The 15,819-nt window shown below is 42.7% G+C and overlaps 1 protein-coding gene across 1 annotated transcript in view; it reads right to left on the bottom strand.

Moving 5' to 3' along the window:
• Positions 1–15,819, bottom strand: part of CNNM2 (cyclin and CBS domain divalent metal cation transport mediator 2) — a 114,846-nt gene that overhangs the window by 10,517 nt on the left and 88,510 nt on the right. The window contains exons 3-6 of the mRNA XM_009087216.4: positions 11,197–11,334; positions 8,926–9,095; positions 6,002–6,095; positions 3,501–3,566 (exon numbers count right to left, since the gene is read on the bottom strand). Of these exons, the coding sequence (XP_009085464.3) occupies positions 3,501–3,566; positions 6,002–6,095; positions 8,926–9,095; positions 11,197–11,334 (468 nt within the window). The remainder of the gene's footprint in view (positions 1–3,500; positions 3,567–6,001; positions 6,096–8,925; positions 9,096–11,196; positions 11,335–15,819) is intronic.

The following is a 15,819-nucleotide window of genomic DNA, read 5'->3' as shown; positions in this document are numbered from 1 at the left end:
TGGCTAAACAACCAAATTACCGTGGAAAATGGTACATTTTCAGTCCAGAGCTGGTAGGCAGCATCACTGAGTATGCCCTAAACAAACCTGTAGTTGTTTATACTGCAACAGACATGCCCTGAGAACACAGTGCTTCATCTGATGAGCAGAAACTACCACTAGAAAGGTAACTTCCCAAGGCTCCCTTACAGGAGCTCTTGATAGTCAGATCACGCTTAATGTATTTGCTTTCTTAATCATTGTTACTTTCATCCACAGTCAGTCCCAGCCGAACCTTACCCCCTTTTATTTCATCTGAAACCTACATATGCCTTGCTCTTTCAGCTAGAGCAGACATTTTCAGTAGGAGTAACAGTCTTCAGTGGACCAGAGTGCAGTGCACATGACAATTACTTCAGCATTTCCTCTCAGTGCTTGAAGTGGCAAAACCTCAGTGAAGGAAAGCAAACTCCATGCCAGCCGGTGACACAGACAAAATAGTCCACACTACAGAGAAAAATCTGTGTCCAGGAAAAGAGAACCCTACAGACATCATTTTCCACCACTGGCCTTTAAGTCCCGCAGGGTTTCACTTGAAGACCTTGCAACTGTCCCCTGTGAGTGTGACTGGACATGGTCTATCCAAAGCAAACGTGCTTTTGGGACACCAGAGACATTCTGCATCCACGGCTTCCACCCACACAGTGACCCAGAAGATAGAAGGACTCTCTATCCTAAGAGAGACTCCCTCCTGCAGAAGGGCTGCTCCCTGGGCACACACACAGTACATACTGATCAAAGAACTATCTTTGGGACCAGAGAATTTTTGTATCTTAATGCACTTAAAACTCATTCAGCCAGCCCAAACTCAAACTTGATGTAAACTATTCTACTCACTACACGATCCCCATTCTCAAGCTGAAAGATCATTTTCATATAATCTTAGGATACAAAGTCTCTTTGAGCAAATCAACAAAAATACCCTTAAAAAGCTTTCAAATTCTTTTTTGAAGACTTTTCTACATATAATTTTATTTCTTAAAAAAAATCGAAAAACCTCCCTTAAATTTAACCCTACCTCTGCCACCTAATCACTAAAAATATAATATCTCCTTGTCCAAATGACACAGCCTGTTCCACAGCCTGAATCCAGCCTTTCCTATACCTAACACTTTGGAATGCAGAATTGCCCTGATTCTTATTCCCACTCACAATCCTTCTGATGTTGTCCTTCTTGGCCATTTTAAAAAGAGGCACAAAAAAAAATACAGGTTCTGACAGCTTGATAATTTCCCCACCATTTCTGCACTATGGAATTAGTGCAGGTCCCTATGGCAACAACAAGTGCAGGCTTGGGGGGAAGCACTCAGAGCCTTGCAAGGTTTTCCTCTGTGCCAACTTGCCAGCTTGAAAGCCACAGCAGGCTGCAATAACTGCTGCCAGGAGCCAAAACCCTACCTGCACACAGGGCTTGATGCTGAAATTCCCACTGCAGAACAAGGAACTGGGAAGGTTGGATGAATTTGTCCTCCTTCCCACCTGTACACACAAAATTTGGCTGTGTGTGACAAGAACAGCATTGCTGCTGCTTGGGATAAAGGCTTCCATCTGGAGCAACTTTATACTAGTGTGACTTGCATCTGCCTTTTCTTTCCACCAGGGATCTTATAGTACATTACTAATAAACAAAGGATATAGAGCAACACAGCAAAGCATTATAAGAAGAAAAAAAATAAGGGAGAGGTGAGACAAAAGGATAGAACAAAAAGATATGATTTCTAAAAATGTGAGGGAAACAACAAGATTTCTGGATTGCATTCAGTTCAGGGAGAGAGAAGAGAAGATCATGAAGAGGAAAGGGTACAGAAAGAACAGACGACAAATACCAGGCAGGTTCACGTTAGAGCTTCTCTACTCAGGCTTTCCCACACTCCTCACCTTTCTATACAGAGGATAAAGAGCACAAGCCACAAGATGGACATCAGTACAAGTGTATTATGAATTTGTGTTTAAACAACAGGATTATTTTCATAAGCACCCCACAAAAGGTCTGAGTTTCATCAAAACTGGTACCACATTGCCACAGTGACCAGGCTTACACTATCAATTCCTTACAAAGGAGATTCTTCACACTATTATTTTCCCTTGTTTATTTTTTGTAACTTTTTTTTATTTAACTGGGGGAAAAGCTATGAAAGTATGCACGGCATTTATACTGGAAACAACCTGGGCAAAGTACATATTTATTTGTAGAATGGAAAAGGAAAAATAAAAGTAAAAAAGAAGACTAGGCAAAACAAAAGAACCAAGTGAAGAAAGATGATCAAAGTTGCCAAGCCTAAAGGAGAGCCATAAGGTACTTCCATCAAAGAAAGAATAAATTTCTCCCCCTTCTTTGGTGTTTTGCAGCAGGAAACTAACAGGGCAGGGAAAAAAAAATCCTCTGCAAGGAAACAACCTGTAGTTTGTTCAGAATGTGCATGAAGATAATTTAGGGACCAACGATGAAATACATTTTCTAAAGTTAAAGAAAGAGGGTGAAATGCAGGAAGCAGATGGTGAAAGTGTATAAAATGCATGATATGTATTAATGTTTAAGAGATGTTTCACTTAAATATGCATATCATTATCTTGTTTGCTTTTAGTTCTGGGGAAAGATTGAAAAAAAAATGAAAAAACTTTAAAAGGAAGACATATGCTCACTGTGGCTCAAACTATTTTAAGATTCTGCTTTCCTACAGACTTTCTTGATGGGTTTCCATTTTTCCCAACCATTCCATGCATACAGTGTCTGCTAAGCTCAGTTCTTGATGCTTCTCAATTTACAATTTCTCAACCACATCTCAGAGCTCTTTTTGGCCCAGTTTGTTCTCTTGCTGATCTCTGCTCTCCCAAGGAATTTCTGTGCCAGTCAGCTTGGTGATACAGCAAGGAAAGCACAACAGGAACCAGAAAGTCCTCCCACAACCTTCTTGTGCATTCCACTGCAAATCCATCCACTCGGCAGATCACTGTGCTGGTCCCTGGCATTAACCTCCCTGAGAGAAAGCTCAAAGCTTTCCAGGAATTGAAATGGCCAGACTGTACACAAACCATAGAATTTCCCCATATGAGAATATAAAATACTTTCATTAAATAAGTTTTCCTTTTATGGCAGTTTAGCAGCATTCATTCTCCTCTGTCAAATGCATTCTCTTTGGAATTTTTTATGCCTCAGCTTAGGGGAGAATACATTCTTCTAAAAAATCTCCCCTCCTAATTTTCCACCAGCATCCATATGAGAAAAAAGAACAAGCACACATTACCAAGCACATTTTCTTAAAAGTGTTTTTAGTTCTTCCCATTTTGATGATTGACCAGTCCCCATAAACAAAACTTCAGGATACCTACCTGTGAGGCACAACTCTGTGCTGGACTTCTCCCTAATGAGCAAAGGGGTCAGACAAATACAGACTGCAGCTGACTTTTTATGGCATCAGGGCAGTCACAAGAATGGTGAAAATAGAAGCATGCAGATTTACCTGGAGAACCTGCTGCTAACAACTCTGTTCTGCTGACAACAAAGGTACGAGACAGGGACAAGGGAACTAGAAGAGGGAGAGAAAAAGGATGAGATCACGGCCAGAAAGGCGGCAGCTATCCACACTCGACAGGGGAAGGAGCCAGCTGACAAACTGACGAACTAAAACCAGAAGTGCAAATCAACTCTGAAAAAGCAAAGGGTTAAAACAAAAGCAAAACCAAAAAACGCAATCAAATTTAGAAATGAACTAAAAAACAAGACCAAGGAATTGGAATGAAGTGAATAATTTTCACTTGCTGTTTTAAATGACTATCCAGCACCAAACAGTCCATCAAGGTAGGCTCATGTTTTGAAATAGTTCAAAAGGAGCAGTGGTGCCCACTGCAGCCTGGAAGGTAAGGATTAAAATAAGCCAGAAAACATTCAGGGGTGCTCTTCCTTATGGAAGCCAAATAACAAAAATAAAGCCATAAGATACTTCATAGTTCTTCAAGTTTCCAGTAGAATATAATGTAAGGCTGTGATTCTCCAAGTTTATCCCTGTTGGGATGGTACTGTACTGCTCACCATTACAGCAAATCCCTCCCCAGCTGCAGTTAAAGAAAAAAAGCTTAATTCTTTTTTTAGTTTTTTTGTTTGTTTATTTTCGTTGGTTTTGTTTGTTTGTGGGATTATTTTGGTTTTTTGTTTTTGATTTTAGTGTTTTACTCCACTGTTAGTGGATTAATCTTCTAGGTGAGGAGCGCAAGCATGTGTAATTTATTTAGGGCCTACAGAAGAGAAGGAGTTTTCTTTCATTCCACAATAACTTATACTTTCCCTGAACTTTACTGTCTACACACAGCAACAGGAACTTATTTTTATGAGCTGATCTCAACAGAAATCTCAGGATGCCACAAGACATCACATAACAAATTCCCTGAACCTGGAGGCAAATGCAACAAAATGAGGGATTTGTTACAGGTAAAAAAAAAACCAACCCAAAAACAAAACAAAACAAAAAAATCCAAAGCCAACCAGTTGAAGGTAATTTCAAGATTGGCCAAGATTACTTTACAATAGTGCATATTCCTAAGTACCACATGGAGAAATTAAAGATGGATTTCAGGGGATATAAAGAGGACACCATTTGACCTGATAGAACTTGGGGCAACTGGAGTGGTTGTGGGGAGGGTTAGGAACAGGAAAAAAAAACAAAAAACAAACAACCCAAAACCCAACAACACATGAAAACATTCAAACTGAACAACACTGGCAAAACAGAGATGCCACAGGTGATTTCCAAGTGTAAGCCTGGTAGACATGACCATGCCTGACCACCCAGGCTCCATGCCTGGCCCATATTGCAAAAGCTGAGGGTATGATGCAGTTGTACATGTTTTACAATTCCTCATGAACATGGCTGCTATTACTGAGATAAAATCCAACCAGTGCTCTGCATGCTTTAAAATCCCTCAAATCTCAAAAAGTATAAGCTACTGACTAAATTAAGGTGCACATAAATAAGGAAAAGTGAGCTCACAGAGGTCCAGAGAACTGCTGCTGGTTGTAGAGTCTAAAGGTTACACTCATAACTCACAAAACCATCTCCATTCCACCACAATTTGATAGTGTACATACACACAGTTACACAGATGTAAAGGAGCACTCCTGAGTGTACAATTAAAACAAGCTGCCTCTCAAGTGGAATGTAAACCCTGCTGTGACAGGACACAATTTCAGCATGAGAAACATCTCTCTCTGGAGCTGAACAAGTGGCTCTGTGTCAGCAGAAGGCCAACACCAGCTCCAGTGCCCCAGCTCACCCAGCAGGGCTGTACATTTCCAGCTGAGGGCAAGACCTATGTGGTGACACTGCTGGCAATCAAATACATCACCAAATGCTGAAATGTAGCTGAAATAATTGGTGAATTACATGAGAATTCCCTGGCCTTTGCCAGTTATGTGGTGGCTCGTGCAGCTACCACTTGTGTGCTGGGAGGTGGCTCACACTCACCCTCAGACACCACCTCTTCCCCCTCACTGATTTCTCAGGTACATTTCCACACAAGCTGACAGGAGCAATTGCTTTTCTGGCATTGCTCCATCCTTTCTCTCCAGACAGCTTTAGGCACAAGACTGGTAAACAGAACCCATTTCTGTCCCCAAGCTAACCGGGCGGCTGCTCCTCACACCACTAGATGTCCCTCTGCCACTAATTATTTATTCCCAGTAATTCACTCCCTGTTACCCTGGCACAAGCAAAACTGTAAGGCTTTCCACCAGTACCAGCACTTTATCCCTTGCTAAAGCCAACACTCACATCCTCTGGGAGCTGGCAAACCCAAGCTGATGGGTCCTGGAGTCAATGCTAGCGTTGCCACCGGCCAGTCCCCCCAGGGACCCTGAGGCAGGCTGTGCTGGCAAGGAGGTGCCAGTCCCATCAGTCCCACAGACACAGCAGGGCAGGGCTGTGCAGGAGTTTAGACTGTTCCAGAAGCAGAAGATAAGAGGACATACCTGGTGATGCTGTGAGGGCCATCACCCCATAGTAGGAAAAAGCACCAGCTTCAAACTTCATCCCCTCTTTCCCAGCCTCCACTTCTACTTTCCCCTGTTAAGGAAAAGGAGAGAGAGCTTCAATTGAAAGGGACCATGGGTCTCAAGGCACAAGATCAGACCTGAGCCCGGAAAGATAGTGTTGCCTGACACCTCTAAGCAGTGTCATGGTCCCTGCAGTTTGTAACAGTGGATAGACCCCAAAGGGCAACAGGCATTTGTGCCCTGAGCTGTCCTGCTCTTTGATGCCTTGTGGCCAGCAGAAGCCTCTGCAGAGGAGCAGGATCAGGATCACCACACAGCTTTGGTTGGTACTATTGCTCTGCTCCAAGTTATCAGACTGTTCTCCTTTACTGTAAAGTGAAAAAATATTCCCCCAGTAGCACAACAAGCTTAAATGTAGCACAGTCATCCGGGATCTTGAAGCACCTAGACATTTTGGGGCACAGCTAACATCCACACAGAATTCCTACTAAGACAAACACAGAAAGGGAGATGGGAGATAAGGTGTGAGGAGGCTGGCTGCCTACACTGATGAGATTCCCACAGAAATAAGGCCATTATTCCTGAAGGAGTAGCCTTGGAGCTATTTTGGCCTTCTCAATTTCTAGCAGTTCTACAGATCCCAGCACCCTTAAGATCCTGCCCTTTTGCAGAGTCTTGCCTACAAAAGACCCTCAGTGCTTCCCAAGCTGTACAAAACTACACTACCATGCAAGCACACCTGTTTCTGATGTAGGCTCAACCAAATGTATAACATTATGTCCTACACAGGACTCCAGAACAGAACCCACCACATCAAACATAGCTGTAAAACATCCCAGTCATTTTGGTACACAAGTAGCCAAAAATAATTGTCTTTTCAGTGGGGCCTGTTTTTCATGTTCACCCATCCTTACTGCACTGAGCAGTAAGGATGAGTGATCTCTTCTGTCTGCAGCACACCACTGCAGACAGAAGAGATCTCATCCAGCTTTCAGGCTGAACCACAAAAAATTTGGAATTTCAGGCAAACAACATAATTACCTGCAATGCTTTTCCTCTGGCTAAGCTGGGAAGGGGAGACAGACTGTGCATCCTAGGTGTACTAAGAAGACTAAACATAATCTGAACACAACTGGGTGAAAATGAGGCCAAAAAGTAGAATTTATTTCCAAGTGTTTATTTCATTAAGGCCCTCTTAAAACAAATAATCATGCCTATAAGTTTACAGTACTGGACAAGGGCACAGAAAGGTAATAGTGATCTCAACCTGCATGAGCCTCAATACCAATTCAGTTTATCTAACTGTCCCAGATGAGAAAAAAAACAAAATCTGCCTAGCAGGAAAAGAGTGCCCTCACAAATCCACTTTCCTGTTATCACAAGCAACAGCTTCATATAAATCCCTTTTAAAACCAATTTCACTCTATGAAACAAAAGTAGCTTATTTCTTCATTATAAGCCTTCCAAAAGGTACAATTTTGTCACCCAGGCAAAGACTGGGTACACACAAGAAGAATATACATTTAATTGTTTACTGGCATGCATTTACTGTGAAGGCATTCTTGGTCCCTCAGTGTGAGAGAATAAGTCCAAGTCCATTTAAATAACAAAAGCAGAGCATTTATCCCCTCCTGATCCTGGCAGAATCAACCTCGTTGCCATTTTTGTGGTATGTATTTACTGCAACACTCACTTTTCTGAATGCATTATAGACCCGGCATGTTGTGTTTGCTAAATATTTATTGATTGCAAAATAGGACAGGAAGAACTGATTGTTCATTCCCATGTCCTCCATTTACATCTTTGCAGCATTACATCAGGAGGATTATCTTGCCTCTGGAATATGTCAGATTGTAACAATTCAGCATGTAAGCAAGAGCAGTTAAAGTGCTACCACTTCAAACTCTTGAAAAAAGAATTTTTTTAATATCAGAATTATGGTGCATCCACAATATAATATCCCAGGGCTCTCATAGCTGTTTAGCACAGAGTGTTTAAACTCGTGCACTTCCCTTTTCTATCTTAAAGGCCATGTTAGGATTTCATGCCCTGTGTTATAGTTTCAGCTACAATGCCTGTGCTTTTACAACCAAAACTGATTTTCAGTTGTGCAGGACAGAGAAGAACCTTTCCAGCAAAATCTCTCTGAAAGGACTATTCCCATTTAAATGGTGGTAGATAGAAACTAAATTTCTGTGGAAAGCTTTACTTTAGCCATTCAACCATTGCTGACTAGTAACAAAACCTGGGAGATGCCAGCAGTCCTCCCACACCACCCAGGGCTCCAATCTAAAAGCTACACAAGCACAGGGATCTCAGGACAGGATAAAGGCGTGGATGGGAGGGTTCCCAGGGTCTGCATTCTGCTGGGCTGTAGCTGGAGGTGACATCAGTTCAGACGGCACAAGGCCCCCACTGAAACTTGTGCTTCTCACTACACCTCAGGTACAGACTTCAAAACTGCACAGAAAAATGTCATTTCTCTAAACCATCAAACCCCCATGCCTCCTTTTGCAAAAGGAAAAGGCACAACAGATAAAGTATGCTGGCAAAATTCCTATGACGTGGCATTTTCTGCACCCTTATTTTCCAAGTAATGCCAATGGGGATCCCTTTGCACTGTCTACCCTTGGGATAGTGAAGGCATAAGTAACTTTGGGCAGATGACAAAGTGAGAAGTGCTTTCTATCCTTCACAACTGCTTTAACTGAGGGTGAAAGCAGCTGAGTGAGCTCTTCAAGGCTGCCAAGGTCATAACGGAGGCAGGAGCAGTTCCCAGGAGCCATAGTTCCCCTCCCATGTTTGAAAGAAGACAAACTTCAACACCTGGAAGAGGTATAGAAGGGGATATATGAGGAGATAAAAGGTTTTGCACATATCTACACAAGCACATGTCTGACCTGTAAAATGAGAACAAAGTAGTCGACGGGCTTGTTTCGCTGGTAGAGGTAGTGTTCTGGGGCTTTCTTGTTCTTCTCATCATATTTCAGCTCCTGGATCACGTTGGGATGTTTTAGCAGCCTGAGAAGGATCTTCTCTGACATCTGGGATGGACCAAATGCTTCTACTTCTATAACACAAGATACAACTTGGCATTACACCTCATATGCCTGGCAAGAAGTTAGCAATACTCGTTAATAAGCATTTGCCTATGAAAGACACACAGATGCAGAGAGGTCCATTATGGAACTGCAGGTTTCCTGTCTTTTGAGACTGTTAGATTTGTAAAAGGGGGGGAAAAAGAGTAACACCCCAACTTCCATTACTGAAGCATTTTTCAAAACAACCAAAAATCATGTCTTCATCTGAAAGGGAAAAGAAAAAGATGGTCTTCCCCTCTTGAGAGTTCTGAGTCACGGAGTTGTATAAATGGAAAAGCTTCAAAGTTGGGGCACAGAGAACCTCTGTATTTGTTTTTTCCTTCCCTAAAAGCTATGGAAGTCACTGCATTTTTATTGAAGTCATTGCACTTTATTAAAATAAAATTAATTAATCAATTAATTACTGCTTGGGGCTTATAAAGTTGCTCTAGAGAGATGCTCTACACAAATAAGACACAACTGGGGCTGCCATGGTTCATATGGGAAGAGTTACTCAAAGTGAGAAAGTACAGGTCAGTTCAAGCCATGTGGGATTAATGCCCGACACACAGAACACAATCCCTATCCACTTGATCTTCAGTGTTTCCAACAGGAGCTGTTTGAAGCAGCAAAGCTCATCCTTGTGTGGGAGAGGTAAGCCAGGGACGACGAGAATGACACATGCAAATTGATCAACTTTCTCAACACCTCATTTCAGAACAGGACCATTGACAGCCCATCATCTGCTAAAGATACTATTCTCAATTTAGAACAGAGAAACCAGAACTGTAGCTTTCATCTTTTTTAGCAGTGGCTTCACCGACAGACCTGTGTTTAAGCTACACAATCCTTTCATCCACAAAACAAGTAGAGAAGCAGCACTGTAAGACTATGTCTGTTGAGCAGGTGCTTATGGAACTCCACCGAATCTTGTACACTACATGAACAACGCCTTGCTTGCTGTTAAATCCACTTCTTCCTGTTGAACTGCTTCCTTTCACCAAGGACACGCTCATGTGCACATGAGCTGTAGGAGTCCGAGCCGTCTAAGGAATTACTGCCCCTCAGCTGAGATGTGATAACCGATCATGTACATATTTCTTTCAAGTCACAGAGGCAAAATAAAGCATGAAGACAGACTAGGAGCATCTAGGCAGGCAGTTACTGCATCTTAGAGGAGGGGAAGTACTAACTTCCAAGTGGAGCTGGCAAACTTCAGACAAAGCAACTTTATAATTTTCCACCCATAAATGTATGTTGAACATGGCAGCAAAGATGACCGTCTGAAAGGCCTGCATGTGGCACGTCTTTATATGTCAAAGAGAGACAGCACAAGCAATAGGAAGGTATTTTTCCACAAGCTCTCCTGTTTAAAGGCCTCATCTCTGAGGTGAAAGGACCAAGTTTACGACGAAAGATAATACCAGCTGCAAGAAACCATTCAAGGCCCTGGTCTTTCTGCCAGACTGCCCACCCAAGGGCTAAAACATCAAGGTGTTCTGAGATGGAGACAACTGTCCTCTGAAACCTCTGAAGTCATCAACGGAGGTCACACAAGCCAGACAGAAATCCATTTTAAAGAGTACAGTTCAACCACCTGTGCAGTCTGCATTAAATGTGTCAGGAGAGTTTTTCACTTGGAGTCATAAAGTCTCATGGAACAGGTTTAGACCTTCCTGCAAAAAGTCCAGCATCTCTTTCTGGAGAAGGCGCCAGAGTGCAATTACAGCCAGCTGGCCAGTGGTATCGAGTCCTCTTTGCTTTGTTCCCTGAGCTCTTCCTAATGGGGTGTACTTGCTAGTCGTTAATCTGACGGACTCTAGACATGCAGTGCGGCACTTGGCATTCATCCTTACCTTTCAGACCAATTTAAAGTTACTGGTCCACCCCTGGCATATGTCTCAGAGGGTTCATGCCGACACTGAACACAGGAGAGGAGAGAATTTAAAAAGAAAAACACAACAGTGGCATTATTTGTCACCCCACAATCCAGCCTCCCTTCCCGCCTGTACTGTCCCACCCACCTCACCGGCCTTTGCTGACAGACTGCCTCGAGGCTCTGGCACGCAGAAGGAGATAACCCGCACTTGCCTGTTGCCAGGAACCGGTGCATTGCCAGGAGGAGCTGCGGTGATATTTTAACCTTCATCTCGCTGTCTGTCTGCTTGAAGGCAGAGAAGTCCTGCTTCCTGTCCCGATGAGCTACTTTCTTTTTCGTCTTGTTATCAGCTGGGGAAGGGAGGGTGGGAGAAGAAAGGAAGGAAGCGATTTCTGTTAGAACGGGGTCCAACATGAACCGCGCCGGCCGTGGTCAGCCAGGGTGGCCACACAGAGCACGAGGTGCAGGCAGAACCCTCTGCAAAGCCCAGCTCAACATCACACAGCCCAAAGCACAGACCATCAGGAGCTGTGCAGCCCTGGAGCCCTGCCCTGTACAACCAGGCACCCCAGCCTCTGTCACACCTCTGTCATCCTGGTCAGGGGAAAGTCTCTGCCTGCAAACACCTGACTGCAGAGCAGCTCTGCATGTTACACTTCCGGTGAGAAGAAGTCCTGCTCAGTACTACTGAACATCAAAAGGTGTTGTTTGACAAGCATAGCTGGGATAGCTGTTTTTTACATATACATTCCTTAGAAATTCCCAGCATGTACAGAGAGGAAATAGACAATAACTTATTTCTTTTGCTGTACCATTGGCTTCAGTGACTCTGCATAGCTGTGGAAAAATCTACATGCCTTTGGCTGAAGTATTCCCAATGTCCTGGTATATGCAGTTTCTTTCGTCCTGTCCAAACTTCAGCAAAAGCTGGCAGTGGGAATCTCTGGCCACTTTCCAAGCACTGAAGCCAGAATAAAGTAAAGGAATGGCTTCAGAAATTCAGATATGGATTTTTGCCTGCTAGTGATCCTGGCTTCCTGGACCCCTGTGTCTTAAAACAGGCTCTGTGGTGAGGAATCTCCATTTGTGAAAAACAACACAGAAGAGACACAAACAACACAGGGATTTCCATCCACCCCCTGAGCTGATACCCCAAAATGTTTAGGAAACCAGGTAAGTGGACAGCTTTGGGTATGCTGAGGTATGGTATACATCAGTTCCAGGGAGAAGAGGTGTCTGCTCAGATGGCCAGATGCTGCTCCTCTCTGGTGACACCACCTGCAGCTACTTGTCTATCAGCCCCTCTGTCAATTGGTGCAAAATGACTGGATTTCTGAGGGACTGCAGGCAGCTCTGGCACGTTGATTCATGGCACTGGATTGGGCAGGCACACAAAGAGCTGCAGGTGAAGTTGACACTGTGAAACTGTACTTACTCCCATGTGCTTGTTCAGATTTTGAGTTATACATGCAGAGATGATTAAAGTGATGCACTGGAAGCCACTGAGATCTGGAGCTTTTTACAAATCAAATAAATGCTACAGACTACATAAGGCTCAGAAACTGGTTGAGTTTGAGGCTTGGAAATGGACAATACTGGTAACTTACAGGCTTCTAGATTTTCCCAAGTCCCTCAGTCTTTTAGACATGAGTACATCCAGATTCTCAGCTTCCCAGGAAGCTCCAGGACTACACTTCAATACAGAACTATCACGGACTCAAAAGCTATACTGTGCTGACAGAAATTTGCCTATTTGAGATATCTCAAGTGTATTCTGTGAGCAGTGCAAATCAGAAAGTTTGAGATACTTGTTCCCAGGGACATGGAGAACAATGATGACCCATGTCCTTTTCTTCTTTGAAAGCAGAAGCCTCTTACCCTAGTAGTACTTTACACAAGACTTGGACTACATCAGGGACTGCAGTTTCTCTTCCAAAAGCAGGAATAGAAACCACTGAAGGGAGTGGCTACAGACTAAAAACAATCCCTGCCTTAGGAATATAGTTTGAGACAGACCTTATCTGTACTTGCAGTTAAAGGAAAGATGCATACCAAAGCAATGGAAAATTATTAGCAAAAAAAGTTGCCTAGAAGCTCTCACTAGGGTCCTTCCTCTTGAAAGAGATAAGAAGAATAGAAACTGGTTTTTTTCTGAAATGCTCAGAGAATGTTATTTTTAAAGCACTGTATCTGAGGTGTTTTCTCACAAGGAGCTTCATCATTGTTCTCTTCAGGGAGGCAGAAATCACAAGTACAAGTGTTTGCCCTGGGACAGGGAAACATCTCTGTGCGTTTCCTTTTAAAGAGCTGTAACACTGCAGGCTTTACACTGCACTACTGGTGCCTGAAAATAAGACCAGCATCACACAATGGGAAGATGCCTTAAATCTTTCTGTCCATAATGGTCATCAAGGTAAGAGACCCAGGCTCTAACTCAAACGATGGGCAATTTCAAATCCTCCTATTTTTTTTCCTTGGCAGCTTATTCAAAAATCTTCCCTCAATAAAAATGTTATTCGGTTATAGCAGAGCCACATGGCTTAAGCATTATTGGCACTAGCATTATCTTGGCTTATTTTTGCAAGGGATGGTCTTAAATTGTTCTTTGCTATCCAAACAACTTTTGAGCTTCTTTTAAGACAGAAGAACCAAGGACTGGATCATGACCAACATAATTGAATCTGAACCAGGTATTTCCTGTCTTGTCCTTTCTCCGGTAAGTGAGATGGAGATGCGGGCACTGAAGTTATCTTGGCATGCTGAAGTGATCTCTGCTCACAGAGGGCTGAGCTGCTGTTTGGTTCTGCAACATGAACAATGAGATGCACAAGGGATACTCTCACTACAACTTCTGGTGAGAAATCAACAAATACTGCAAACGTCTTCAGTAGGTTCTGGGAATATTTAACTTTCACCTTCTTAGGCAACAAGCCTGACCAGGAGCTCTGGGCTGAGGCACAGAACTCCAGAGGATGAGTGGCCAAAATGAAATTTAGGTTGTGATACCTCTTGTAACAATGCTAAACATTGATGCCTGATGCATAACATGAACAAGCAGTCTGTGCAGTCTAACACAGAACATACAGCTTTCTCCCTTGGGCCTCTGAGGAAGTTGAGAAATGCTCTCCCACCATGGCTAGACCATGGCAGCACAGGACAGATTCCTGTAGTGTGCCAACCATGAAAAAATGCTACAACTTTCCAGTACTAAGAGCCAAACACACTGGCAGCTCTTTATCATGACATGGGCTGAAATGTGTCATGACAGAAATATCATCTCTCCACCCCTTCAGCACCCCCAGCACAAAGTTTCATTCTCAGAAGTACTCAGTCTACCCAGATCTTGACGGGTCAGACATATTTAATAACTTTTCCTGCTCCCAGCATCTCTGCAAGCCACAGCACAATAGAACCATATGAAGACATACCACACATTTATTTGGACCCCAGCAGAAATTCAGCTGTGGAGTTCAGCAGTGAAAGCAGCTTTCAGCAGAAACTGTAAATATACTATTGCTTCCACCTTAACACAGTTCAAATGTTTTTTCATGGAAACAACAGAAAGGCACAGCTCCAACCCCAAGGTCAGCCATTTCATCAAATTTCAAGTTTCCATCAAAGCAAAACAAAACAATTTTAAAACTTCAGAACAAAGTGTAACAATGCTACCAGAATTTTTCAAAAGCTCTTTTTTAAAGTAAACACCTAGTACAGAGCAAATCAGTCCAAGGGTTTCAAGCTGACTTGCTCTGAGCTGAGCAAGCCAGACTGCATAATAATAATGAACAGAATTAGAGGTGGGGCTACTAACAGTGACACTGTGATATCAACACCAAAAATAACCTGCCTTAACATATAATGGACAATAAAGTACTTTCAGTAAACTCATGTTCTCATACATGTTCTCATCATCAAACCAAATGGAGGTTGGCTGCCCAAGTCCAAACCCTCTCACATTCCTGTGATACTCACAGCTTCTTGGGATTTCTGCTCTCTCCCTTAGTGCTATAGTATCCTTCAGTCTAAACAGTGGAATGATCTCCAGTGCTTCATAAAGAAATTATAAGTTCCTCATGGTACTTAGCAGGAATCACCCTCTAAAATTTCCAGCATCTTCCAGGAAGCCTAGGAAGTTTTCTTCCTGTTCTGAACGAGGAATTTTTGATAGCAAAAAATTATCCCAGGAATGACAGTTTCAAGTAAACTCAATGTTCACCAGCTCTATTTTGTTAATATAGGAAGCCTTCAGTACAATTAAAATTAAATTCTCATTTCCTTGCCCTCTAACATCCTATTAATGGGCAAAGCTTTTTTTGTCCTGAAGAACAACATAGCATGGACTATGTGTTTTCTCTTAACAAACAAGGCAGAGGGTGAAATTGAAAGCATAAGCAGTGTCTTCCCTCATACATACATGCAAATATTTCAAAGGTAGATAAAGATAGGATCTTTTTGGAGTATAAAAAGAAGTTTGTATTCAGCCTGCAAAAGCATAATGCTGTAACTGATTAGCCCAACAATTCATTTGTGAAGATATGAAAAGAAATCAATATAACTGGACTTCTGTGATTTATACAGTAATTAGACTGTTCAGCACACGGTGAAACACAACTGTGATTTACATGATCACTTGGGTACATAAACACTGATAAAATATTGACTAGGTACAGAAAGCATTTCAGGCAAAAACAAGTCTATCCCACAGTATAAAGTGCTCACTGAGCATTTGGCTTGGAGGGAGGATAGAAGATGCTTGGGTTGGCCTGAACAAATGCTGCAGAAACATTCCTTCTGTGAGGAAAGAGAAAGAAAGCAAAGGACAGTTGAACAGTGTT

This window comes from Serinus canaria, chromosome 6 (genome assembly GCF_022539315.1).
Source record: "Serinus canaria isolate serCan28SL12 chromosome 6, serCan2020, whole genome shotgun sequence".
NCBI classification, from domain to species: Eukaryota; Metazoa; Chordata; class Aves; order Passeriformes; family Fringillidae; genus Serinus; species Serinus canaria.
The sequence above is the reverse complement of the archived record's forward strand: the minus strand, read 5'-3'. Positions and strand labels throughout refer to the sequence as shown.